Source organism: Patagioenas fasciata, chromosome 8 (assembly GCF_037038585.1).
Source record: "Patagioenas fasciata isolate bPatFas1 chromosome 8, bPatFas1.hap1, whole genome shotgun sequence".
Taxonomy (NCBI): domain Eukaryota; kingdom Metazoa; phylum Chordata; class Aves; order Columbiformes; family Columbidae; genus Patagioenas; species Patagioenas fasciata.
This window is the reverse complement of record NC_092527.1, coordinates 22,021,806-22,047,805: the sequence shown is the minus strand read 5'-3', so window position 1 is coordinate 22,047,805 and position 26,000 is coordinate 22,021,806. Positions and strand designations below refer to the sequence as shown.

Genomic DNA, 26,000 nt, shown 5'->3' with positions numbered 1-26,000 from the left:
TCCCTGCATTTGAAATGTCCCTATTGTCACTTGCTCAGAAGGATGGGCAGGCTGTACTTCACCTCATTTACAGGTCAAAACACTCAGGGCTTCAGGGTTTAGAAACTCCTATGTTGAAGACCTGCATTGGAGACAGGCTGGGCCTTTCTGCATGGCTGATCCCTGACAAGATGATGAGCCAGGACCAAGCCTGGCCTCTAGGACATGCACCAGGTCAGGTCCCTGAGCTCAGTGCTGGGTGTGGAGCTCACTCTGTACTGCTTGGGGAAACCTGGGGCTCAGCATCGCATTGTGCTGGATCCCAGATGTCTCCTGGGACCAGCCAGCAGACCTTGCAGACAAGTGTTGGTCATGCTCTGAGCATGATGCTCAGCATCCATGGTGCTGCATTCATGGTGTCGTGCTGTCCTGAACAGCTTCAGGAGAAGCATTCTGGGTGTCGGGAACTCTGAAGGCTCATGGAAAATTCAGCCACTTCCAGATTTGGTTGGAAATGGAGCTGAACCACATCCTGCTTCTGGTTCTTGAGTCCTTTATTGGATCTAAGCTCAAGTGACTGGGAGCAGTAGCCATCTCATAAGCTTCTTATGAGGATGAGCCACTAAAGGAACAAAAGTCTGTGGCGCATTAAAGGAGAAGCATATGTCTGGAGGGAGGCCAGTGCAGTCCCTCTTCCCATGATGTCTTGGGCAGGGGAGGCGTTTCCTTGGAGGTCTACAGATGTTCGAAGGAGATTCTGCCCTCCCCAGTTTCCTTCTGGAGCAGCGCCTGGGCTTTTGTTTTGGGACTTGGATCCCTTGCTCCTCAGTGACCAGTTCTTCTCACCTTCTTTCCCTCTAGGATCATGGACCGAGACACACAGGGTATGCTCAAGTCTCCAGTGCCCTTCCTAGGGCACAGCCTCTCTAAGGATGGCATGGACTCTTTCAGCAAGCATTTTGAGAACATCATGGAGTCCCATCGAGCCAAAGGCACATCTTACACCAGCCTGGACTCCATTGACATCCTCTCCTCCCCAGCCCACACCCACGGGACCTTTTTCACCTTTGACCTCCCAACCCTCACTCCAGAAATACAGGGACAGATCCGAGACAGCGCCAAGCTGATCGAGGAGAACTTTGCTCCTCTGGCTCACTTGGAGCCTGACTCTGGGACCAGTTCAGCCACAGATGCCCCCTGGACAGAGAGGGAGGAGGAGCAGGGAAGACGAAGGAAGTGTGCTTGGCACAGCCCTTGCCGCTCAGACGACAGCTTTGGTACTCCCTTGGCCTCCAACATGAGGTGAGTGACCAAAGTTGCTTGCTGTCCAGCTGGGCCACCACAGCTCGATGTGGAGTCCAACCCTGTGTGGTGTATTTTGCAGCCAGAGCCTAATTTATGTTCCTGGGGAACAGGGGGAGGGTCAGGCCTGGGTGTGACATATTTTCTGTGAAGTGGCTGATCAGGCCAGTGATCACCATGGTTTTGTGGTAGGTGTGTCAGTGGGGGCACATCTCCTTTTTAATCTCTGCCAGCTTTGTTGGTGCTGGGGCACTGTGAGGTTTCCTCCAACCTAGCAAGCAGAGAGTCCCAGGATTTCAGTCCCGTGGTGGTTCCCATTGCAGGAGAGTCTAGCATCTACGGTGGCTGTGGGGAGAGGCCAGCCAGAAGTCAAGTACCAGTAGAAATTCCACGACCTTTTGCTCCTGGAGGCCAAGACTTCCTGATACTGCTGCGTCCCTCGCCATCTGAATAGCAGCCTCCTGTTTCTTGAAGGGCAGGAGTCCCATGGTTTTGTACCTATTGTCCTGGCCTCCTGAAGCTCTTCGGCCTTGCTGGGAGATGGAGGGCAGAGATGACCACAGCCCACCAGAGGCTCTCTGTACATTGCTCCAAGCCTGCCTGGACATAGGCTCAGGATGGCTGCCCCATGCCTGGGGAGATCTCTGGTGGAGAGGGCTGGGGGAGCTCAGCCCCACCACTTCCAGCCTGTCCCTAGATGAGACCATGTCCAGGCTGAGACACTACCGTCCTGCACTCCTCCCCTTTCCATCAAGGACTTGGGCTGAGGCACTTGTGATGTGGCAGGTTGGCAGGCCACATCTTTTCACTTTTCCAGGGTATGCTCATCTGGAGAGTGGTCATGTCTGGTCTGGAGGTCAGGTCTGGCCCAGTGGTTCAGCTGCAGAGCTGGTGGCTCTTGGAGAAATTGGTGTCTTAGTCATGGCAGTGCTGACCTTCCTGTTTGCATTGCCTCCCTGCAAGGTCTCCCTGCCCAGTGACTTCCTGTGCAGTACCAGAGCCTCCTGAACCCCTCACCTGCTTTCTAGGCTTTGGTCTTTTCCATACCAAAATGTTTTGGGTTTGGCCTTTTCTAGACTAAACCTGTGTCACTTCTGATTGCAACCTGTACCATCCTCGTAGGTTCAGCTTGGAGTGTTCAGGTGGGGATCCGAGCTCTGTATCTTCTCTGGTGTCTGCAGTCAAGAGAGGAGAGTAGGGTATTGCATCTGTGATTCTGGGGCATAGAGACACCGAGTTAGGCCTTCCCTTTCTTTGGGACACTGAAGCCAGGGACATGGTGGCACAGAGACCAGGCAAGGTTTGTGCAGTAGAACTGGTGAAGTCCAAGAGGCACGAGGTAGTGAAGGGTGGGAGTATCCAGCCATGCCTTCCTTTATTCAGGAAGAATTGGCTGCTTCTTCCTCTGTCAAGGCAAGGGACCAAAACAGGGCACCCTGGAGAAGCTGAGAGGACAGTGTTTGACTTACTGTCCACAGGGTGCCATAGTACACAGCAACACTGCCGCAGGGGCACAGGGAGGTGTAAGGGTGCAGAGACACAGCTGGCAGCTGGAACAGCAATAACGTGGCTTATCAGAGGTTTTTTCCTCCCTGGTTGATAGTCAGTGGAGTGCAGAGCATGCCAGCAGTGCCGAGGACATAGCAGCACTGTGCTCCCCTCCTAGCTCATGTTTCAGAGCACCACTGTGCTGCGGCACAGGCCATGGGGGGGTGATGTGTCCTCTTCAAACTGCCCTGGATCTTTGCTGAGCCCACCTTTGTTGAGCCTCTTGCCTTCTCCTCTCCCAGCCCTCACTAGCAGCAGCACCTCTGCTTTGGTGGCAGGGAAACCCAGCGGCAGCCCTCACTGCACTCCCTGGTCTGGGTACCTGAAGCTTCACAAGTAGTTTGAAGAACTGTCTCAGCTGGTTGCTCAAAGGTTCCCATGAGCTGAGGTCAGCAGCTCCTGGTACCTGGCAGGGCTGATCTGCTTAAGTGAGGAGTGTCCTTGTGATGCTCCCATTAAGAGGTCTTTAATGGAAATTACTGGGGAAAGTTGCTCGGAAACCTCTGCAGCCATCATAATGCAACATCACCTGTGCCAGCATGGCCAGAGCAGAGGATTTGCCACCAGCTATGGTCACAAGCAGTACAGACCAACTGCCACCAGCTCAGATGGACTGGGGACCTCAGGCAGGGAGGCTCTGTGTTCGAGGTTGTGCTTTACGCTGGCTGTTGGCATCAAGGTTGGCAGAGGTGACCTCGAGCTGCAGGGCTTTGGCACGAGGAGTGACTGGTGGTGAACACCAGCGGGTCTAGACCTGTGTGTGCTGCCCTGTGGCTGTCCCTCTTGTGCCCCTGAAACCTTTGATGTTATTTGTTACAATGGTTTGGGTCTGGATGGCCCTGCAGCCTGTGATCTTCTATCTTTCTCAGTGGCAGGAGCACCCAAATTGGTGTCCCCCACAGCTGGTGGCCTTGGTTCTCGTAGCCTCACAGCTCACACCAAGGCTCTGGTGTCCCTCAGCACGTGATTGTCTGAGACCACGCTTTTATCTTGACCTTGTGCATGGGGAGTGTGCCTAAGTGCAGACCTGCCAAGGCCTCCTTGGGCACTGGGATGCCTCCGCCTCCTCCAGTGGCCTTGGCTATAAGGGAGGGAGCAGTGGCTGAATGGCAAGGGTCCCAGTGTGGGACCCCCCTCTCCACCCGTCCAGACCAGAACACAGCATTGTGGCATCCCCAGTGAGTGAGAAAGTTATTACCTCATTTGGGTGGGAGGTGAAGGTGTGAAGTCCCCAGCTCTCACTGGGCAGAGGGCTGCAGTTAAAGTAGTCTGTCCACAGGGCTGTGAGGGTCACCCGCAGAGCGTGCATGGGGTCAGAGCCCTTCAGGGCTGGCGGAGTCCCTCTGGGGCTGGTGGGGCTGGCCAGGGCCAGATGTGGTGCAAGCGTCCCCACAATCCAGCCACCCAGCTTCCCTTGCTGTCCCACTCCTTCAGAGCAAGCCTTGGTGGCAGGCACAGCTGCGCTGGTCCCTGAGCAGTGCCAGTGGAAGGAGAGGCCGTGACTTGCTCGCCGTGCCACCCCCGCGAGAGGTGAGCGAGGCACGCTCTGCCGCGACATGAATCAGGGGCGTCGCCTGAGGTGGGACAGAAAGAAGGGCAGGCGGGAGAAGCAGCAGCAAAGCGGGGGGGTCTGCGAAGTGCTGGTGGAAAGGGTCGGATAGCAGCAGTGGCAGCGCGGCCGCAGCCTCGCTAGAGGGAGAGCTCCACCGCGGAGCTGCGGCTGCGTGGGAGGAGCGGGGAGCCCGCGGGGCCGCACCGCCCGGGCGGGGGATGCGCCGGGAGCCCAGCCTTCTCCCCGGCCAGACCGCGGCTACTGGCGTGTGCTGGAGCGCCGGGGCCCTGCCAATAAGCTCCGCTGTGTTTCTTTATAAGGTCCCTTTTGTTACGGCAGCAGTCGGTGAGCCGGTGCCCCCTCCCGTCCCTGCTTCTCGAGGCCAGCGCAGGTCTGTCAGCTGGCCTGAGCTCCCAGTTGGCACTGGGCGAACTGGTGAGATGATGCCCTGAGGGCTGTACACAGTTTCGGGCCCAGTGGGGTGGATTTGGGGTGTGATGTGGGAGGGCTGAGCAGACGAAGGAGGGCAATGAGGAAAGGATGGAGATAGGGGAAGGGAGGGATGGTGTGGGATGGGAGCACAGGAGGGGGACTAGACTGGGTTGCAGGATTAAGAGGTGTCCCCACAAGCACTGGCATGGCAAGAGATGGGGCACAAGCCTTGGGAGGGGGGAATTCCTCCCAAGCATTTCTATGTTGAGCCATGAAGGGCAGCAGGAGCTAGGGCACAGGATGCGGTCACAATGCTGGGGGTTGGGCAGGCGCACCACGGCATGGAAGATGGGGGAAGCGTGGCAGGGTCCCAGGGCTGGCTAGGCTCAGGCACAACACATCCCCATGGGGTGCAGGCAGTCATGTCAGGTGTTAATTCCAGCCCCTGGGTCTGACCCAAAGCCCACAGGCTGGGCTTTGCCCAAGGATCTGAGAGACCCAGGTTTCCCTGCACTACCCCATGGCATCTGTGTCTCTGAAGGAAAAGACAACCCTCCACCCAGTAGGTGAGTAATCAGATTTTAAGACTTTCAGGTGGCTCCAGAAATTGTTTGGTGGAATTGCAGAGTTAGCACCTGTCCTCTGCAGGAGTGGTTGTATTCCGCAGAAGAGGGGCTGCTGGGATGGGGTGATGGAGAACAGGCAGGCATCTACAGAGAGAGCTAGTGCTGAAGGGGAGGCTCTGGAAGTCTGCAGAGAAACAGGACTGAGGAGGAGCACAGCTGCCCAAAGTTTGGTCCTACCTGGATCTGGCAGCAGTAATGCTGACAAGTGCTGCTGTGGCTGGGTGATTTGAGGACCACATTAGACTCCAGAGCTGCCAGAAAGCAGGACCAGCCCTGCCTGTGATTGGAGGCTGGCCGAGCTGACCTTCAAGTGTCCTCCCAGCCCTAACTTGAATTCTGCGAGGAATGAACCAGCCCAGATCCTGGCTGTCATAAATCAAAGTCACTCCACTGAGACCAATGGAGGGAACTGCGTTTATTTAGCTCAGCCAAAGATCCGGTCTGGTACATTCTTAGCAGCAATATTAGGCAGGCTGGGCTTGCTTGGCAGAGGCATCAGGCATCTAGCCATGTGTGTGGGGCATTGGGAATTGAGTGCAGAGTGCTGCTCTCCCCCAGGCACGTGCTCCTCACACACTCGGACCAGGCTCCCTGCACTGTCCCTTCATGTTGCAGGATGCAAAACAGCCTCCTGTGGGAAGCAAGTGGCACTTGGATTGTGGTTGGAGGTTTTGAGTTTCTTACAGAAGGTGTCCACCTGTAAATGTGTCAGACAGGACCTGGACAAACCAGGAGCTCAGCTGAGCGCCCCCAGCTGTAACCAATAGCCACCCAGCCTACCATGCAGATACATCCCTGTTGGCAGCCAGGAGCTGGAGGTCAGCCCTCTGGAACAGGCTTTGCTGAGATAGTGACTTACTACTGCCCCACATCCATAGGAAATTTGCTCCTGATTGCTGACAGCCATGGAGAGAACATGGTGCCAAGCATGCCCAGTTTGTGGTGGCAGGGTGGAGAGTACATTGGTGCTCCTGCAGTGACATGCCGCATTGCAGCCAGGGAAGGAGCTGTGGTCTCTTCTGCTGGACTGCAGGCAGTTGGCCAGAGAAGGAATATTGGGGTGAAATGAGGATCTGCCTCCAGGAAAGGAGTACTTGACCCTGAGAAGGAACATTTGGACCCTGGAGAAGTATCTGGCCCTGAAGAAGGAGTTTCTGTGGTGCACTGGCCCTGAGCAACACCATGGTCCCGCAGCTGCTCCCCAGGGCTGGGAACACAATCCCATCCTTGCACTGAGCTGTGCTGGGAAGTGGTTGGGAAAGAGCCTCCCTCACAGTGCAACCCATGGGTCATGTGCCTTCCTCACAAAGGTCCCCAGAAGTGCCTCGCTGCTTCTGACACAGATGCTGGGGACCCAGGCTCTCCAACGAACACCTCCGAGGTGGCAGGGGCCCAGCGTGCCTGGTGACATGGTGGGAAGCAGGGGCTGTCCTAGGCAGGCAGCACAGAGAGGGATGAGGTAGCGCTGGGCACGCTAGGGGATGACTCACTTCAAGCACACTGAGAATGCTCGCACAATACCAAATTTGATCTTTGTTCCTTAAGTGCGGGACAGTTCTTGGGTTGAAAATGTATCTAATGTAGAAAATATTATCTCACTGTTTCTTCAAGCCAAACTGAAATGTCACTTTAGAAAGTACACTAAAAAAAACCCTACCCTGAGACATTAGCTCATTGGCAAGAAAATTAACATCACCTCAGTTGCCTCAGACATGGACACATCTCCTTGTTCTGTTCTCCATTTGCTTGAAGACTGGGCACTTGGTTTTCTCTCTTTAAGCTGCACGTTCTCCAAGAGAGCTGAGGCTTTGAGTGGTGACAGACAGTGCCATGAACAGGATGCTCCCAGCATATTGAGGCTAATAGTGCTTATTTAACAGTATGAGTGGCTGGAGTGTTGGAAGAAAACCTGTTTCATGGCATGGCTGGGGTCACTTGCACAAGCTAGTGCAAGGTTATGCTTCACTGATGTAAAGCTCAGTGTCAGAACGGGGACTTGGTGAGGGAGAGGACAGCAGATCACACTGGTACAGTTGCTTTAAGACCCAGGCTGTGATCCCTGCATGCCTATTGCAAGTAACAATGCAAGAACTGCAGGCACAGGTTGGAAACCTGCAGGAAGATACAGATATTGAAGGACAGAGAGGTTTTGAAGATGGCCCCATGCCTAAATGCTCAGCACTAGGTAGGAAAGCTGAGGAACACAGCTTGGGAAGAGAGGTCATGGGGGAGACTCAGCTCTAGCTTTTCCCCCAGAGGCACCAAGAACTGGCTGTGTGAAGAGGACAATTTCTTAGGGAGGACGGGCAAGGTCCAGAAGGGTATCAGGAGTTTTCACTGATGATGGATGAGAAAAAATGAAAAGGTCTTCAGAGAGCTACTGAACAGCCACTTGCTCTGGAGGGGCAGCTGGGCCATGGGGAGTAGGGGTGGGGGTGGCCTTGGGTTTTGTAGCTCAGCCTGTGGCTGGAGAAGCATCCTTGGAGCTGCTGGACTGGGGAGGAGACAGTGCCCATGCCCCTGTGATTGCAGCTTCTCAGCTTTAGAGGCAAATACAGACATCACAGCCCATGGCTGGCCGGTGCCAGTTGCTGGGATGGATTAATCTCCTCTGCTGCTGGGAAGCAAAGAGCCTGTGAGCCCTGTCCTTGACTGAGGGCATAGTGGCTGCAGCTGCACGAGGAGCTGAAGCGGGGCTGAGACATGCCCAGCACTGGCCCAGCAGCACCAAGCCTCCCCCAGGGTGGCTTTGGCCCTGCCAGCCAGCACTCCTGAACATAGCTGGAGGGCAGTGGGCATCAAGGTGCATGCTAGCGGCACCTTTGGATACAGCCACTCTGTTTTGGGAGGAGGAGAGGTTTGCTGTTCCCACGAGGGTGACATGTGGTGATGGACAGACTCCCTGGGGAGAGCTGGGGCAAAATGGGCACAAGTCTGCCCTGGGCCACCCATTGAGGTCTTACCACAGTCACCACCCGGTGCTGCCAAGCTCAGCACTGGTCCAAGCCAAGTGAATCTCCCTGAGGACTTGTGGGGCATCAGAGCTGCTTTCACCAGGGAAGTGTCTGGCCCACGGGTCTGAGCGCAGAGCAGCTTCCTCCACTGCACGCCGGCTGGGGATGTCAGGGTGCTGGGAAGAAGATGCCTGAGAGTCCTCTGAGGCACAGGGCAGCCTGTCAGTGCTGTGCAGGGCTCCCCCGGGACAGGCGGTGCTGAGCAGCAAGGAGGCTCGTCCTTCATGGAAGAAGCAGAGCCTCAAGGAGATTGGCCTGGGTAATTGGCTCAGGAGAGCAGGCCTCTTAAAAGTCAATTAGAGACTTTTAAAAATAAATCAGACTGGAACATTGCGAGGACTGCCAGAAAGTTTGGGCGAGGTCAGAGTAGCTTAACATTTGTTGTTGATTAGATTCAACTAGTTTTTTGGTTGGGATAACTTCTGCATGGCTGAGTCAGCTTTGGGGGCTAAGCCAAGAGCCGTTCTTAACGTGGCCATTTAAGGCATGGTGGGCTGAGAGCTGATGGGCAGCCTGAAGAAGATAGTACACCCCCCTGGGAGACTGGGAGGGTTTCCTTCGTTTTCACCCTCTCTGTCTCAGTTTTCTCTTGCATGAAGTGCTTTGAAGTGGGTGGGTGGGAAAAGGCGAGTGAAAGAATTATAGTTGTCTTCTTTCAGGTAGAAACTGCGCTCAAGAGAGGAGCACAAGGAGTTTGTCCAGGTTAAAAAATGAGTGTGGATCTGTAGAACAGCATGTGATATGGACATGTTTCTGCTCCAAGTCTCTGCTATGACTGAGCTTGGCAGAGCCTGAGCCCACAAATGCAGTTTCACAGGCTCAAGTTCGGGGACTTTGAAGCAGTTGTCCTATCTCTCCACATCCAGTCTGGACACAAGTTTGAATGCCTTGGCCTTGTCACCAGTCACTGCAGCTGTTCTGTCACCCCACCTCTCCTCCAGCTGCATCCCCAAACCTTCCCTTAATTCCTTGACCTGCCCTCAAGTGTCTCTAACCAGTGTTGTTCATCCTGAGACCCAGCAAGTGAGCAGCTGGTCTCCAAAGCAGTTTGAGGAATCTGCATTTCCCAAGAGTGGGGAGAGGACCTGTAGGCAGGCTAATGTTGAGTGTCCCTTTCCGTTGCAGTGACCACCCAATGAGCCAGCTGGTTTTGGACTCAGACTCAGAGATGGACAGCGTGGAGCAGCTGGCCCTGGGCAGCACAGACACCCTCTCCAACGGGCACAAGGCTGATCTGGAGGCCGCCAAGCGCCTGGCCAAGAGGCTCTATAACCTGGATGGCTTTAAAAAAGCAGATGTGGCCCGTCATTTGGGGAAGAAGTACGTGTGGGTATTCATAAGGAACGCCCATTCTCCAAGGGGCCCACCTGCACCCCTGGTGCACCTACAGCTGCTCCTCTTGCAGGGCACTGGTCTGGCAGGGAATAGCTGGCAGGAATCCTATGAGAGTCTGAACCCTATAAAGGTCTGAACACCCCAGAGACATCCAGGGTTTGTCACCTTTGTACCATGACTGCACTTGGATTCTTCAGTAAGGTGTCAGGGCAAGGGGATGGCTAGCTGACCCCTTGTGGGCCCTTCCAGCTCAAGCTTTTCCAGTTTCTCTTACATGCCCAGTATTCCCATTGGATCTGTGGGTGACCCCTCTGAGTTTTGTGGGAGTGTGAGGTGTCTCTGTCCCCAGCATGCTTCCCATAGCCCTGGGGAGCTCTCACTAGCCTGGAATCCACCCCACCCCTGTGTGCCTTTGGTTGTCCCCACAGTCTGTTTGATCCCACACTCACTTCCCTCTTTTCTATTTCAGCAACGAGTTCAGCAGGATGGTGGCAGGGGAATATCTGAAGTTCTTCGTGTTCACAGGGATGAGCCTGGACCAGGCTCTCAGGTCAGAGCTGAGTGTGTGTATGTGTGTGTGTGTGGTGACCACCCGAGTGAGGTCCCAGCATGTACCCTGCCCTCTGCACTCACACAGACACCTGCAGAAGTAGGCACACCCTAGCGCTTCCACCTGGAGATCCTCTTACCTCTTAAATAGGGGAGGTGATTCCCAAAGTGATCTCGCAGCCACACAACCAAGAAAGGGCTCCCCTAGTCTTACCTCAATATGGTCAGTGCAGTTGGCTGGAGGTCTCTGCAATGTGCCAGCAGGGTATGGTGCTGTGGGCTTGGAGGGGACTCCTGCAGCAGGTTGGGTGGCATGTGTGACAGCAGAGCATCATCTGTCACACAGAGGGGTCTCCAGACCAGAAAGCACGGCTCCACTTCTGCACAGAGTGGGCTGGAGAAGCTGCTGGTGGGCATCATGTGTGACCAACGCTGCTGCTTCTACAGGTCCTTTCTAAAGGAACTGGCCTTGATGGGAGAGACACAAGAGCGAGAGCGAGTGCTGGCTCATTTTTCCCAGCGCTATTACGAGTGCAACCCCAACGCCATCTCTTCAGAGGGTAAGCAGCTCTGTGTGTCTGTGTGTATGTGTGTGTGTTTCAAGCAAGACCATCCATTCGTCAGCTTGGTGAAGGTGTTCAAACTGAAACCAGAGAATGGGCTGAGAGCCTGTACTGAAGCCTTAGGAGACAGCCCCAGTTACAGAGATGTCATTTCTCTCAAATGGCGGGTGCTTTAGAATTTTTTTTTTTTAAACCCGCTCTGGTTGGATCATGCATTATTAGGGCTCAACCCATCCTTAATTCTGACCTTGAGCAGATTAGCACAAGAGGCAAGAGAAGGCCCCTCTCACCAGATAGACCCCAGCTCTCAAACACTCGGCTCAGGGAATAGTCAGGTGAGAAAACTCGGGTACTCAGCACTCAGGGTGGCATAGTCACCCACTTTGTACCGTTTCACGTCTTTGCGCCTCTCCTGTGTGTCCACATGCTGGGTCTGCTCTGGGCTGGCTCTGAGGCAAGTGAGGTTTGGGCTGCCTGGCTGGCAGGAGGCTGTGCTGGTCCCACGTTGCCATGCTGGGGGCTCTGCAGGATGAGCTGCAGCATCACTGCCTGGCTGAGGGGGCTGCGGGCTTGGAAGGGATTTTGTATGCTCAGGTTTGGGACCAGCTTTAATTCAGTGGCCTCCTACCTACTTGCCTGCGTTCTGCCAGCACCGCGCTGTCTGCTGTGTGCCCCACGTGCCCAGAGTGGGAGGCTCAGGGCTGTTTTGTGGGCTCAGAGCTCCTGTGCCCTGCCTGAGACACTGAGAGGCTGGAGCACCAGCTTCAGGGCCAAGCTAGGGGCTCTAATTCCTGTCCTGTGCTTATGCTGCAGATGGAGCTCACACCCTCACCTGCGCCCTGATGCTGCTGAACACAGATCTGCATGGACACGTGAGTTCCTGCTGCCATTGGCCCCTTCTGTCTCTGCACTGTCTGTCCCCACCACCCTGAACCGTAGGTGCTGGAGGAAGAGTGGGGACTTGCAAGGACAGAGCCATGTGAATAGGAGGCACAGGACCCTGGGCCCATGAGGGCTGGTGACCCCTAACATGGCTGGTGAGGAGAGAGGAGAAGGGCTGAATGAGAGGAGGGGCTGGTGAAGGAGATTGGGGCATTGGAGGAGACACACTGAGCTGGAAGATGTGGAGGTGGGATGAGGACAGAAGGGGGAAGTGGGCAGGGAGAGAGAAGGTGGGAGTGGGACTCCAAAACCAGCTTCCCTCAGGAGCAGGTAGCACCCAGCTTAGAAAAAGGAGGCTCCCAGAGTCTAGGCAAAGCTGGCAGCTTCACCACACCTGCAAGCAACCTCCCTTAGACCTGGCTGGCCCATCATCCCACTGCTGTTCTGTTCCGGGGCTGTATGACCCACTCCAGCCAGCACTGGCCCCTGGCCTGAAGGTAACCCTCATGTTTCTCTCCCTCAGAACATTGGAAAGAGAATGTCCTGCTCCGACTTCATTGGGAACTTGGAGGGACTCAATGGAGGTACTGACTTCCCCAAGGAGCTGCTCAAGGTAAATTCAGTCACTCTCCCTGACCAGCCAAGGGGCAGGAGCGAAAGTGAGAGCTTTGGGTATGATCTCATGGATGTTTGGTTACATGGGAGGCAATGAATGTGTCTGTCCTCATACAGGAAATATGGTGGTTCATTGGCCTGCAGCTTTCCTCCTGCCTTGCTGGGGGGAACATGGGGCTGTCCCGTACCCTGAGGAGGATGGCTGCCAGAGCTCTGGCTGCGGTCCTGGTGCCCTCACTGCTCTTGCTGCACTTGCATTGCCAGCAAGGGGGCACATGTGGGGCAGTTGACTAGGGTTGGTTTGCCCAGCTGCAGACAGAGGTTTTGTGGCATTGACCCCACGGTACTCAGCCCTTCCTGGCTCCCTGAAGCACTGAAGCCCAAAGCTGTGGCCACGTCCTGGGACTGGAGCTGTCTCCTATGTCAGAGGAAATGTTTCTGATGACATGAGCAAGGCGTGGCAATGGGGAGGGTGGGTTGGTGGCGAAAGCCCTGAAGCTGGGAACTCACTGCACTGGTGTGACTGGGGGACTCCTGCCTTCTCCCTGCCTGCCCCAGTTCCCAGCAGGGCTTGGCCAGGGTGGGCAATGTTCAGTGAGCACCTTCAGCCTTGGACTGCTGCACTTCTCCGGCACTGCCTGTTCTCAGGAGCGTTTTCTGAGTTGCCATTTGCCTGTCTTCGGCCCTGGGAATAGGTTTAGCTCCCATGGGATCTGCTGGGCAGAAACCATTGCTGTCAGTGCAGCACTACAGTTGGCAAATACTCATGATGTGGAAGGTCGGTTCCCACAGGGTGCTGGACCCATGACGAGGGGAGATGGTTGATGAAAAAAAGCAACTGAGGGTGAAAAGCTGAACTCCCTTTCCAGCCTCTGTGGGTCTATTCCTAGCTGTGTCGCTCACCCCATCATTAAGAGGTTACCAACAGCTCTCAATAGGGCTGTCCTCCCTCTCAGCCCACGCTTCACCAGTAAAAGGAGTTACTCAGAAAAAATTCTCCTCTAATTTTAAACTCAGCTCCAGAAAAGGCTTTAAGCATCTGAAATGGAATAGAAACATCCAAAATGAGGGTCCCAAACACCTGTCCTCCAGTTCTACTGCTGCGTCTTGAAGCATCCGAGCTCCACAGGCTCCTCAGCGTGCCTCCCCTTGCAGCCTCCGATGCCCCACTCTTGGGTACCCACACTTCAGGCACCACCCATGTTAAACTTCACCCCCCAAATTACCAACAGTTTAACCAAGCAAGATCTTGTTATCCCATCAGTTTCCAGCCAGTGGGAAATAGGGCAGTGAGCAAGTGCCACAAAGCTACAGGCTTTCTCTCATGGGTTGGGGCCAAGACCTTTATCAGGTGTAAGGCAGTGGGGGGAGGCTGCAGTGCTGCAGCCCAGCCCCGCACAGCTCTGCCTGCAGCCCAGCAGTGGGGAGGCTGCTCTGCTAAAAATGGCCTGTTCCTTCTACAGCTGCGGTGCTTCCCACTGCCGCTTTTCAGCCGCCTCTGTATGGGAGCCGTGCTGAGGAGGGGGAATGAAAGGCAACGCAAAGAACTGCATGTGGGGCAGGCTGCAGCTCCTCACATGAATCACTGCTCTGCTTTGGGGAGCCCCTGCTGTGCAAGGGGGAGCAGGATCCCAGGGTGGGTAAGGTGGGGAAAGCACTGTTGGCCTGTGCTGGGGAGGGAGACAGCAAGGAAAGGTGTCTGAAGGGGCTGTGTCTCTCCTGGGCAGCCTTTGCCAGGCTTGGCCAGAGAAGACACCTTCTCCTTTCTGCCAGCTGCTTTCAGCTGCCCTCCCTGTGGCATCCTGTGCTGGTCCCATTTCTATCCCAGGTAAGATGCTGCCCCCCCAGCGGACCTGGCTGTCGGCTGTGCCTGGGGACTGAGGCTCCTGTGCAAGTGTGCCGCACAGCTGGCTGACTAATTTTAGCACTCCGGGAGCACACGCATTTCCTAAGGGCAGCAGGGGAGGGGAAGGGCTGACGGGCTTCAGAGGAGCTTCCCAAAGCTCAGGGCTGGGTCTTGGGCAGTTCCACCAGTGCAGAAGAATGGTCCTGGGGGCTCTTCCCAAGCCTGCCTGGGCAGATAGTGCAGATTGCTGCTCCACAAGCTTTAGAGCTGGGGGGCTTGAGGTAACCCCCACCCACAGTGCTCCTTGCCAGGGAACAGGGACAGCAGGAATAGACCCATGCGGAGCCTGGATGCTCCGCTCGTCTCTGACTGTGGGGAGTCCCAAGACAAATGCAGCACGATGCCTGAGAGCGGGTGGCAGCTTGAGTCAGACGAGGACTTTATCTGCTACTAGATAATACATGTAAACAATCCCAGTTTTATGCAGAAAAAATGAAAACACTTGAAAGCTTGTGCTTTCACAGCTGAGCACCACATCCCCCTCACTGGCAGTGCCTCGCCATACCCTGCACGACACTACTGCTGGAACTGAGGCAGTGATGCCCTACCGGCACTCAGCTCCTGCTGCTGAAAACACTTTCTTTTGGCTCTGAAACCTGCTCTGGAGAATCGTGCTTCGCAGGCAGAGCTGCTCAGCCCTCCAGCTTGGGTATTCTCCCTACCTGGGATAGGGAGCTACACCAAGGATATAAGAACCCATATAATGTCGTGCCCAAGGATGCCCACGTCTGAAGGCTTGGACTCAAATTTCTGTGACCAAACTAAGGCTGCTGCTGACCCTGCAAGGACAGAGGTGAAGTGGGACATGCTGGAGCTGGTGGTATTTTGGTTAGCTCTTGAGATGCTCTTGTCAGTGTGAGTCTAGCCCAGGCCCTGTGGGATTTCACTCACTGTTGCTGGTTGTCTGTCATATTTCAGATGTGGATTTGGCCTTTACGTGATTGATTGTTTTGCGGAGCCTTAGTTCTTCCCCGCCTTCCTTAACCTTTTAGCTTAACCTTATTCTTTCCTGGTCAGTACCAGCACAGTAGGGCCAAATCAGGCCACATTTCTCCTCAGCGCTGCTTAGTGATTGCAGGAGTGAGCCAAATTTGTGCTGCCTTTCAGCCCAGGAGCAAGAGCACTTCACAGATGTTAACGAATTAAACCTGACAATGCAGTCGGGTCTGGGGGAGGAAGGTAAGATGTGCCCCCACCTTCCAACTTGAAGGCACAACTGCAGGGCTCACACACTCAGAGTGCTGGGTAAGTGATTAACAATGTGGGATGAAAGCCCTGGCTCCCACCTCTGAGCTGTAATCACAGGAATGATTGCTCAGTCTAATCCCACAGGCTATTTCTTTTTTTTTCCATTTCTCCTGGAAGTGATATGCTGCTCTCCTCGTCTCTTGTGGCTCTTCCTGGCCTCAAGGGCAGCCCAGTATGTCTGATGCACCAGGCACCCATGCCCCCTTCCTCACAAGTTTTGCTCGGTGATCACTATGCCAAGCAGTTAGGACAGAGTGGAAAATTTCCCTTTCTCCACTGGCCACATCTCCTACTCAGTCAGGCCTGACTAAATAACACATTGATCCTTGGATCTTCAGCAAGGATGCCCAGTCCTTTGCTTATTCATAGCAACAGCTGATCGGAGCATCTACATCCTGCCCTTAACCAGCTGGGCAGCTCTAGCTACTGATTTCTCTGGCCTGACCTCGAAGGAATGGGCAGGAGAGTTGTGTGGGGTGGACACTGAAGACGAAAGGTCTCAGATCTGCCAGCTCAGCCCTTTGGAAGTCCCTGGTGCAGGCTGGGCTGCAGCAGCAGCTCTGAAGCCTACCTAGCTGGCAGAGTGGAGGTGCTGCCCGCCCGATGGAGCCCAGGAGGCCCCCGAGATGTCACCGGCCACCTGCTCCCGCTCTCGCTGCTGGGGCGGAAAGGGGGCAGGGAGGGCCAGCTGATGCAGCGGGGGCAGCTCCGGCAGCTCGTGTGGCATCAGCGCCGTGGATGCTGCCCCGCCCCGTGGGCTGCCCGCCACTGTCCCCGCGGGACCGGCTCGGCTCGGCCCCGCTCGGTTCGACTCGGCCGGGCGCCGCGGGTCGCCATTGGCTGCGGCGGGCGGGGCGGGGCGGGGCCCCGCCTCTGTCGGGCAGCAGCCGCCGAGCCCTGCCCGGCCCGGCCCGGCTTCAACAGGCGGCGGCGGAGCGGGCCGCGGCAGGCAGGGCAGGCAGGGCCGGGCAGGGCCGCCGGGCACCCCGCCGCCCTCTCCCCCCCCTCGCCGCCCTCTCCCCCCCCTCGCCGCCGGCGGCAGGATGATCGGCGTCAACAGCATCAATAGCAGCGCGGGGCGCATGCGGTCCCGCTCCATGTGCTCGGTGCGCTACGGGCGCAACTACCGCGGCGTGGAGACCTTCTGCTACGGCTGGCCCCAGCGCTCCCGCACCCTCAAGCCGGTGCTCTACACCGACCTGGTGGTCAGCCGCCTCCAGAACCGCCGCAAGAAGAAGCCGGTAAGCGGTGGGCCGGGGGAGCACGGGGTGCCGCGGAGGGATGCGCAGCGCCCTGCGCGCCGGCGGGAACACGGGCGGGCGGACGGACGGACGGACATTCCCGGACAGCCACCTGACTCCCCCGTTGCGAGAGCCTCAGCCTTGGCATGGATCTAGCGAGCAGCCAGCCTCATCTCCCTTCCCAGCCTGATATCTGCGGAGCCAGGTTCCCATCAGCCACCCTCCGCCCGAGGGTCCCCGCCTCCAACCCTGCCATGCACCCCCTAGCCCACCCCGAGCACGGGACTAGCAGGAGCACGGCAAGACCCGGGTGACATTGCGCCACTTACGATGGCTTGACAGCAACGCTTGCTCGAAAACATTGCTGGGAGAAGAATCCAGGACAGAGCCGTACCTCTGGGACCAGCCCTCCAGCTTAGCTTAAGTGACAAGCTCTGCGGGCTCCTCGCCAAGGGCTGTGCTGAGCCCTCCCAGCCCGGCTGGGGCACACTGGCACCCGGCTGGAGTGGCAGGGAGAGCTGCAAGGCAGTGTAGAGGGGCAACACTGCAGCCCAGGCTCCCAGCCGAGCAGAGCTAGAGAGGAAGGAGTGGCTGCCTGGACAAAAAAGGGCTTTTTACTGCCAAGAGCTTCCTCGCTGTGAGCCAGCATCCGTTTTGGAGGTATTATCCTGGTGTGTGTCAGTCTGAGGTGGGGAGAAGCGTACAGGCTGTCTCTGGGCACATCCTTCCTCAGTTGGGTGCCTGTCTTTGGTGTAGGAGGGAAAGAAGAGTCCTCGCCGGTCCCTGCGCTGCAGGCAGGGTGGGGCAAGACAGGCAGGGGTACCCCAGAGCCACCTGGGCTGCCCCCATGGTCAAAACCAGCCCAGTGGAGGCATCAGAGCCATGCCAAGCGACAATGCTGTCGTAGCGCAGTACAGTCTGGGGGCAGCATTAAGTTGTGACGCACTCAAATGGAAATATGCAGTTGGAAGGGAGACGCTCAGATGCTGCTTGCTGCGCTGTGGGGTTGTGCTGGGAGAGATAGATGGGTCTGCTGTCCTGGGGTGGGTAGTCAGCTGGGCAAGGAATGTTTTAAAAGATGTTGGTGCTGCTTATGATGTTGAGTTGAAAGCATGGGACAGGGGTGGGTAGCTGGCTCCTGCTGCTTGCTACTTCTGCCTGCAGCAGAGTGGAAGGTGACACCACACAGAATGCTGTCCCCAGGGCAGCCCACCCAATAGGGAAAAAAGTCTGTCCCCAAGTCATTCTTCTCTATGTGTATGCAGCAGTCCCTCTGCAGTGGAGGGGGGGGAACACGGGGTATGTACAGCAGTGTTGGTGTGTACCAGGAGGTGAGTTGTTCTTGAGCATGGGTTGTGTGTGCTGGGCAGGCATCAGGGGGTTTAATAAGGGACCTGACATAGGTATGGTTCCTACTGATACATGTCCCTGATCTGATGGTGCCATTCCTATCTGCGCAACTGGGGAATCAGGCTGCCTGTGGGACCTGACAGAGCTTTGTGGCTGTGTGTAGAGAAAGATATTTTGCTAAGGAAAAGTTGGGGAAAGCCAACAATTGAGCTCTTGTATTGAAATGCTGCCATGCACTGAGAAAGGCAGAATGACTGCAGGGAAGGCGCTTGTTGGCTGTGAAGTTTGTCTTGTAGAATGTCACGCAGCTGTGGCCCGTCACGGGGATGGTAAGAGGAAGGGGAGCCTTGATTGGCACAGGGCATCTTGCAGCACTTAGAACTTAGCACTGTGTTGCTTAGCACAGGAACCATCAGAATGGAAAGGGGACATGTCCATAAGAGTTATGATCCATGAAAGAGGAACCCCTGAAAGGGTTAAAACCCTGTGCTGGATGCCTAAATTCTCACCTCAACCCTCTTTTATTACTTGAGTGCTGGGCTGCAGCCCTTGGTACAGTCTTGTATGTGTCAAAACTGTGTCCAGGCCAGCTTGGTGCCTGGCTCCCCAGATCAGCACTGGATCTCCACTGTGGTCTGCTCTGAGCTGAGGAGCTGAAGGAGGATGTCTTCTCCTTACCCTGCCTGTGTAGGGCTGTCTCCAGCGTGGCCAGTGCTAGAGCTGGGTTGGAGCATCAAAGCCACCTGCCTCTTGCTCAGTGCAGCCCCCACCCCTCCTAGAGACGTTTGCTGGAGCAGGACTCTGGGATGTCCTCTCAGCCTGCTTTTTGAGAAGGAAGGCATCAAAGAAGGATGTTGTTGGTTCAATTAGAAATCCTGTTGGGACAATATATTTGTATGTCTCTTCAACATTGTGCATGTCTAGGGCAGAGCTGGCTGGTGCTGCATGCTGCAGCAGTGAGCTCATAACCTAGAGATGACAAAAAGCCCCGACTACACTTGAGGTCAGCTGTGGTTGGCATGGAGCCAGTGCCCTGCTTTCTTGTGAGCAGTACTTGCAAGTTCAGAGCTGTCCTTTTGGCCCAAGAGGAATCTATGTAGCAAAGGCATTCTGGAGAGAGGGACCTGCTGAGTGATTCAGCTGGTGTCTCTGGTCTCTGTTGATGTGGTTGCAAGTTAGGCTTCAGGAGCCTGCACCACCTGTGCTTCTCCAGCAAACGTGTTCTGTGCACCAAAGAGCTGGGACTGGCCAGAGGTAGTACTACCATGGGACCAGAAGAGCAGGATGGGCTTTGTGGCTGGAGTGCATCTTCTCAGCTAGGACTTAGGCTGAGTCCAGCAGCTTTGTTCTCGAGACCGGTGTCGGCTGAGGTTAGTGTTTAGCGAAGCAGAGTCTTGGCAGGATTTAAGTATAAACGTGAAGTTTTTCATTGCCCTCTCAGCCCTCCCAGCTTCCCCGTTTGCAGCTCACAGTTCCCTTGCACAGGAGTGCTGAGCAGCCCTTGCTCCCCAACTCTGAGGTGGGGGTGCTTGGCAGCTGCTGCTCGCAGTGGGTTTGAGGGATGCTGTCAGGGCTTGTAGCAGGGTGACTAGAGCTTTTTGAAGCCACGAGGCAGTTTAGCCTTTGAAGTGTGCACTGACAGTCCCAGAGCCTGGGTTTTTGTAGCGCAGTGCTTTGCCAGGCTGTTCTCTGGCACTGTGCCATCCAGAATTACCCCCCGAGCATCTTCTGACATCAGCTCATTCACTCAGCATTTAGCAGCAAGCCTCCCGCAAGCCCTGTGTGGGACTGGGGGCCACAGTCCCCTCCTGCAGCGCCTCGCCCTGTCCTCCAAAATCCACACACAGCTGGCTCACGTTTCCCTTCCTTGGGGTGCAGAGCTGACCCCTCTCTATATTGTCACTGAGCTGGATGGAAGCCAAGCCACATGTCCCATCCTGCCTGCCCTTTCTGAGGAGCTTTTCTGTGGTTCCCTGTCTCCATGTCTCTGTGCCAGTTTTCCAATCTCCTTTTTGTGCCTGTTGGTTCTCAGCATCTCTCGGCTGCATCCCTGGCAGTAAGATCACCAGTTTCCCGTGGCAATTCCTTGTAATTCACATTGCTCTGAGATGCCTGCTTCTCCCCCTGCTCTTCTCCCAGTTTAGGTTCTTCAGGACTTCGGGTTGTTTTTTATCTCCCATGCTCTTTTCTAGGTCTCTTTGCAACCCATGCTCCTCCAGCCACCTCTGCCAGCCCTCCAGTAGGTACCCCCTGCTCACACTTTAGCATCCTGCCCCTCTGGCACTGGGGCTGCGTAAATGGGGCTGGGGTCTAATCTCCACTTGGGCACTGAGGCTGTACCTCATCCATGAACCTCCTGTCTTCCCAGGAGGAAGTGAACCCTACTTTCTGCCTGCAGATCAGGGCGATCCCTTTCATCCTCTGAGAAACAAGCTGATGCTGTACTGCCATTCCCCTGACAGGGAAGTGAGGGAGGGAGTTGGTCCCTGCTCTGTCCTGGCTGCTGCACCTCTTGGGGGAGTGATGGAAGTCCCTTCCCCAGACACCGCTGGGGCCTGTCTGCTGGCTGGCTTTCCTGGGCCTCTGCACGCCTCCAGTTGTACTTTCTCAGCCACCAGCAAGATCTCTCAGCAGCAGTCTCTGGCCCAGTGATGGATGTTGACAGCTGCCTGAACAGCCTGTGCGAGACTCAATTATGTTCGTCCAAGGATGATGCCTTCCAGATCTTGCTCCGAAGCCCTCTGCGAGCGCTGTGTTGAAACCCTCTCCAGAGCCTCCCCGGCTGCAGAGCCTTGAAGAGCGGCTCTGGCTTACACCCAGCTTGGACCGGACAAATGCTTGGGAGTGGGGCCCTGGAGCATGCTGCTGCAGGCAGGCTCAGCTTGTTCCTGTGCTGAGATGCAGACAGCGGGTCCTGCCTTGCTCAGCTTGGCAGTGTTTTGGCTGGCAGGGAGGGCAGGGTGCTTAGGGAAGTGCTGGGGACAGGGTAGGGATGGGCCACAGCCACCCTGGGCAGCAGCAGCTGTAGGCAGACACCCATCCCACCTTGACCAGCCGTGAGGTCCTCAGAGATCTTAATGAGTGATAGTGTGCTGATGTCTCTGCAAGTCCATGGTCAGCACCCTGTTAAAGTCTCTCCCAAAGCTTAAGCGTTCTTTTGGGCAGCTTCCCACAGGAGCATCACATCACTGTGGAGCAGTGGGTTCTGCCATGAGCCCACCTCTGCCATCCCAGGACAAGTGGCTCATGGCAGGTCACTGGCTGTGGTATGTGGTGGCTTGGAGCTGCTGGAGGCACTGGGGCAGGCTGAAGTCCCACCAAGCAGGGTGCAGGCATGCACCATCAAAGTCTAGCCCAAAGCCTTGCCTGCCTGGGGCCTGGGCCTCCTGAAAGCCAGGCCTTTGGCCAGCCTGGGACACCCTGGAACAGAGAAAAGTGGATCTCCTGAGGGACTGGAAATGCTTGGTGTGCCTCGCTGTCATGCTGCTAATGCCATGCCACTGTCATGGGCAGGCAGAGGAGGAGGGGGGACAGCCAGGGTTGTGCCCCAGCACTGTGCCCAGGGTTTGTGTGGGTTTGCAGGAAAAGGTACCTGTAGCCCTGAAACAAAGACAGTCAGCTGGCCAGGCCAGTGCTGGACCAGGATGAACTGCCCTGGAGCTGTCTTAACCTCCAGTGCTCCTGAGCCAGCCTCATGTCCCCTTTCTGTCCCCAGAGCAGCTCCCTTGACCTGGCATCACTCTTCTGCTGATCCCCTGCTCTTCTTTCCACAGACACTGTACGGCTCCATCAAGAATGAGAAGCTGCAGTGGGCCATGTGAGTATCCCTCCTGGGGTATGCTGCTGTCTGGTGCTGGGTGGGCAGTGGGGCCACTTTGCAGGCATCAAGGGGGGCTTCCTTGACCCTGCTGCCCTCCCCACCAGAGCATTGCCTGCCCTAGAGGGCCAATCAGCCACAATCCTGCAGGGCTGTGAGGATGTGGAATGGGACGAATTGAGAGGAGATGGGATGGAGGTACCTGGAGAACTGTGGTGGCAGTGTACCTCTGGCTGCCCTGAGCACCTCGATGAGGACCTCTTCCCCAGCATGCTGGGGGAAGGCTGCCTGAGGCCACAGCTCCCTGCAGTTTTAACATTGCTTCTTGCCTTGGTGGTTGTGCCCAGGGTGGGAGCAGGCAGGCTCTAGGGGGCTTTGGCTGTGCTGGGGCCTCACAAGGTGCCTGTACCCTCGCCCACAGCTGCCATCTCCAGCAGCAGGAGCGGCAGCGCCCGCGCTGCAGGGATTAATCAGCCCGGTAGTATTGCCAGCACTGAGCCAATGCACTCGGGCTGCTGCCATGGAGACGCAGGCAGATGCTGAGGGGTTTAATTAGCAGTGAACGGGTTTGAGGGAGGGGAGAGGCAGCAGCTCTGGGCTCCCACATCTTCCTGCCGGGTGAGGGGGGAACAGCACCAATGCACCCTGCCCACAGCACCCTGCCTGCAGTGCAAGGGGCCATGACCTGGAGGGAGACTGCAAGTGGGGGCCTGCCTTTTTTCGTGCCCACCCGTGCTTCTGCCCTGGGGCTAGTGCCCCTAGAGCCTTTGAGGCTCCCTGCACCATTTAGCTGATGGCTCTGAGCCCCGTAGCCTGGCTGCTGCCCTGAAGAAGTGGGGACCACAGCCAGGCTCTCTCTTTGATGGGGTTTTACTCTAGACCCTCTTTCCTGCCAGCTCTTGCCTATGAGCCGGTACACCATGGAACAGTGGGGTTGTGGTGGTGCCAAGCCCCAGGGCACTGCTTCTCCATGGCCCCTGGCTCATCATGTTGGGCAACATTCCAACATTAGTCCCAGCCCTGTTCAAAAATGCTCCTAGGGCAGACAGGGCCCCTACCCTGAGCCAGCAGCAGACACCCCCATGCCTTATCTTTAGGGCAGTCAGGCAGTACCACAGCTGCCAGCCTAGAAGAGCAGGGGCACAGAGGCATGGGTGGGTTTAGGATGCTCTCTATTGGTGACTGCTCAGCCTGTTCTGCTTCTCCTGGCCTCCCTTTCAGAAGCCAGGCCTTAAAATGGCACCAGCAAGTAGAAGGCTTCGTGTTTACTTTCCCCAGCAAGGTAACTACCCCTTTCCTCACCCAAATCTGTGCCTGGCAGAGATGAAGAGGAGCTGAGAAAGTCTCTCTCAGAGCTGGCAGACACCAACCCTAAGTCCATCAAGCGCATCAGCAGCTGCAGTAACCCCTTTCTGGACTTCTCCCAAGACTCCAGCATCGCCACCTACAAGCATGGACTGTTAGTGCGCAAGATCCACGCTGATCCGGACTGCAAGAAAAGTAGGTGCCTGGGGAGCCCATGGGAGGTTCTCTGGGGTGAGAGGGTACCAGTGAGCTCCAGAAACCCAGCAGGGAGCAGATCAGGAGTCATTGTGACATCTGACTGTGGCATCATGCCAGCCTCCAGCATCAGTCCCCTGTGCCCTGTCTGTGTGGCTGTGATGGGCATAATTGAGGCCTCAGGCTGGGCAGCCTGAAAGCCTCTCCCTGCCTGTCCAGCCCCACCATCAGGGCTGGGCAGAGGCTGAGCTGGCACTGGACAGTGCAGCCCTTGCCTGTAGTGCTGAGAATGGGAAAGTTGGGGTGGGCTCCCTGAGGCATGCACCTTTGCCACAGAATAGTGGGGACAAGGGAAGGTGTCCTGTGGTGTGGTAAACGAGCAGCACAGTGAGCTGCTGCTGGCTGGGCACTGCCATGCACATTCACTGTTTCCGCCTTAAAATCTGCTCTAAGCCCTGGCCATCTGATGTTGCCTTGATCTGATTAGATGCAGCCACACTTTGCAGCCAGCATTACCTGGTGGGCAGCACCACCTCGGCCCCATCCCAGAGCAGGGAGGCAGCAGTGTAGCTGAGCAGGAGTGGTGAGGCAGGAGGGGAGTGTGGTGAGGCGGGGAGCGAGGTGCGGAGCCCAGCGGTGCAGGCCCCAGGGGGTGGCAGGCAGCCCCTTGCCAGCAGCACCATCTGCCAGGCACACAGCCGGCACAGCTCAGGTGCATGGGGACAGTCCTGGCGTGCTGCTGTCCCCGGGGTGGGGTGACGTGTGCTGCAGCAAGGCTGGCTGGAGGAGGATTGGGGGAGGGTTGCCTCCCTTCTCTCCCTGCTGCGGCTGATGTCTGGGCTGCTCTCTCCTCCCTGGCAGCACCCCGAGGGAAACGCGGCTGGAAGCCCTTCCACGCCATCCTGAAGGGGATGATTCTCTACCTGCAGAAGGTAGGCAGCAGTGGGGCTGCTCACATCCACACCAGGGAGAGGGACTGTCCTTGACCCAGGGAAGGAGGTCACAGCAATCCCCACAACAGCGAGAGAGGGGCTCCCATACACAGCATTGCAAAGCCCGTTCTAATCAGACTCAGCACCATGCTTACTTGAACTCTTGCGGGGGGATCTGGTGGCCTTTCTGTTCCCAGAGTACCTGGGCTCAGAGGGGGTGGTGAAGGTGGCTGCCAGACAAGGGCCCTGCAAGTGGGGGCTTGCCTTGGGGAGAGAGGAAGCACTGGGATCTTTGCTGTGTGTGGGGGTTTGGGCTGTAAACGCAGTCTCCTGCAGGCACACACACTGCCCAGCTGCAGGGCAGTGAACAGCCACTGCGCTGTTGCCAAGCCCGTGTTCCCAGGTTATGCAGCCTCTCTCCATGGGTGTAGTGTGCACTGGGGGCAGAGCCCGCAGGAGCCTGGTGGAGGGTGATCTCCAAGGCCCACCACTGCCAGCACTTACCTGCAGTCACTGCAGCCTCGTAGAGCTGACTTGTGGGGTGGTGCATCCCTAAACTGGCTCTGAAACACCCTGTGACTCGCAGGAGGAGTATAAGCCAGGAAAGGCACTGGCAGAAGAGGAGCTGAAGAACGCTATTAGCATCCATCATTCGCTTGCCACGCGGGCGTCTGACTACAGCAAGCGACCCAATGTCTTCTACCTCAGGACAGCCGACTGGAGGGTCTTCCTCTTCCAGGCACAGTGAGTCCCCCATGATCACTGCCTGGGCCTCACGCGGGGGTGCAGGGGCTCCTCTGACTGGGGTGGAGGGTAGGATGGGGCTTAGGGCTACATTGCTTTCTCCTGTCCTGACTCTTTCTGGAAGAAAAGGGACCCAGTATCACTGCTGGGCTCTGCCCAGCTCTTCTTCCCACCCTAATGGGCTCATGGTGGCCCAGGTGGCTAGGGGCGGAGCCCCAGGTGCCATGGCTTGCCAGGGCCAGGTCTGGGGGACCTGGATCTTGGCTGGAGGACAGGTCCCTCTGCCTGTTGCATGGATAGTGTGACTTAGAGCCCACCTGTTGTTTGGCCTTTCTTCCCAGGAACCCTGAACAGATGCACTCATGGATCACACGCATCAATGTGGTGGCAGCCATGTTCTCCGCACCCCCCTTTCCCGCAGCCATTGGCTCCCAGAAGAAATTCAGCCGCCCACTGCTGCCCAGCTCCTGCACCAGGCTGTCTCAGGTAGACCATGACACGGGGAAGCCATGGGCCTGGGACAGACCCCTGGGTTTACTAGTGGCACTGTCCCCTGTGGAGGGACCTGTGCGCTTCCTCTCAGTGGGGTGCAGGGCTGAGGGAGCATGGCTGGGGAGCTGCCAAGCAAGGGGGTGCTGAGGCTGGGTTGGGGGCAGTGGGTCTCATTTTGCACAGCAGGGATGGAAGACAGGCAATGGAGTCAAACCTTGGAGGAGAATGTGGTCCTACACCACAGCTACAGGGTCCTGCCAGGGCCAGGACCTTGAAGGGCGGCCAGCCGGGGGGATTAGCTGGCGCTCACGCGTGCCAGGACAGTTATTCATAGAGCAGGAAGGATTAAAAAAACCACCAGCCTGGTTTTGGA

The 26,000-nt window shown here is 56.6% G+C and overlaps 1 protein-coding gene across 8 annotated transcripts in view; it reads left to right on the top strand.

The window, feature by feature from the left end:
• The window catches only part of PSD (pleckstrin and Sec7 domain containing), a 47,519-nt gene that overhangs the window by 18,850 nt on the left and 2,669 nt on the right, over positions 1-26,000 (top strand). For 4 of the 8 annotated variants that reach the window (XM_071811890.1, XM_065844010.2, XM_071811892.1 and 1 more), the window contains 11 exons: positions 841-1,281; positions 9,579-9,779; positions 10,258-10,338; positions 10,785-10,897; positions 11,714-11,772; positions 12,306-12,395; positions 21,916-21,959; positions 23,281-23,459; positions 24,321-24,391; positions 24,978-25,135; positions 25,477-25,621. In XM_071811890.1, the coding sequence (XP_071667991.1) occupies positions 841-1,281; positions 9,579-9,779; positions 10,258-10,338; positions 10,785-10,897; positions 11,714-11,772; positions 12,306-12,395; positions 21,916-21,959; positions 23,281-23,459; positions 24,321-24,391; positions 24,978-25,135; positions 25,477-25,621 (1,582 nt within the window). Of the gene's footprint in view, positions 1-840; positions 1,282-4,757; positions 4,817-5,294; positions 5,380-9,578; positions 9,780-10,257; positions 10,339-10,784; positions 10,898-11,713; positions 11,773-12,305; positions 12,396-16,453; positions 16,793-21,915; positions 21,960-23,280; positions 23,460-24,320; positions 24,392-24,977; positions 25,136-25,476; positions 25,622-26,000 lie in introns of those variants that run through there. The other 4 variants (XM_071811893.1, XM_071811895.1, XM_071811894.1 and 1 more) reach the window with 4 other exon arrangements.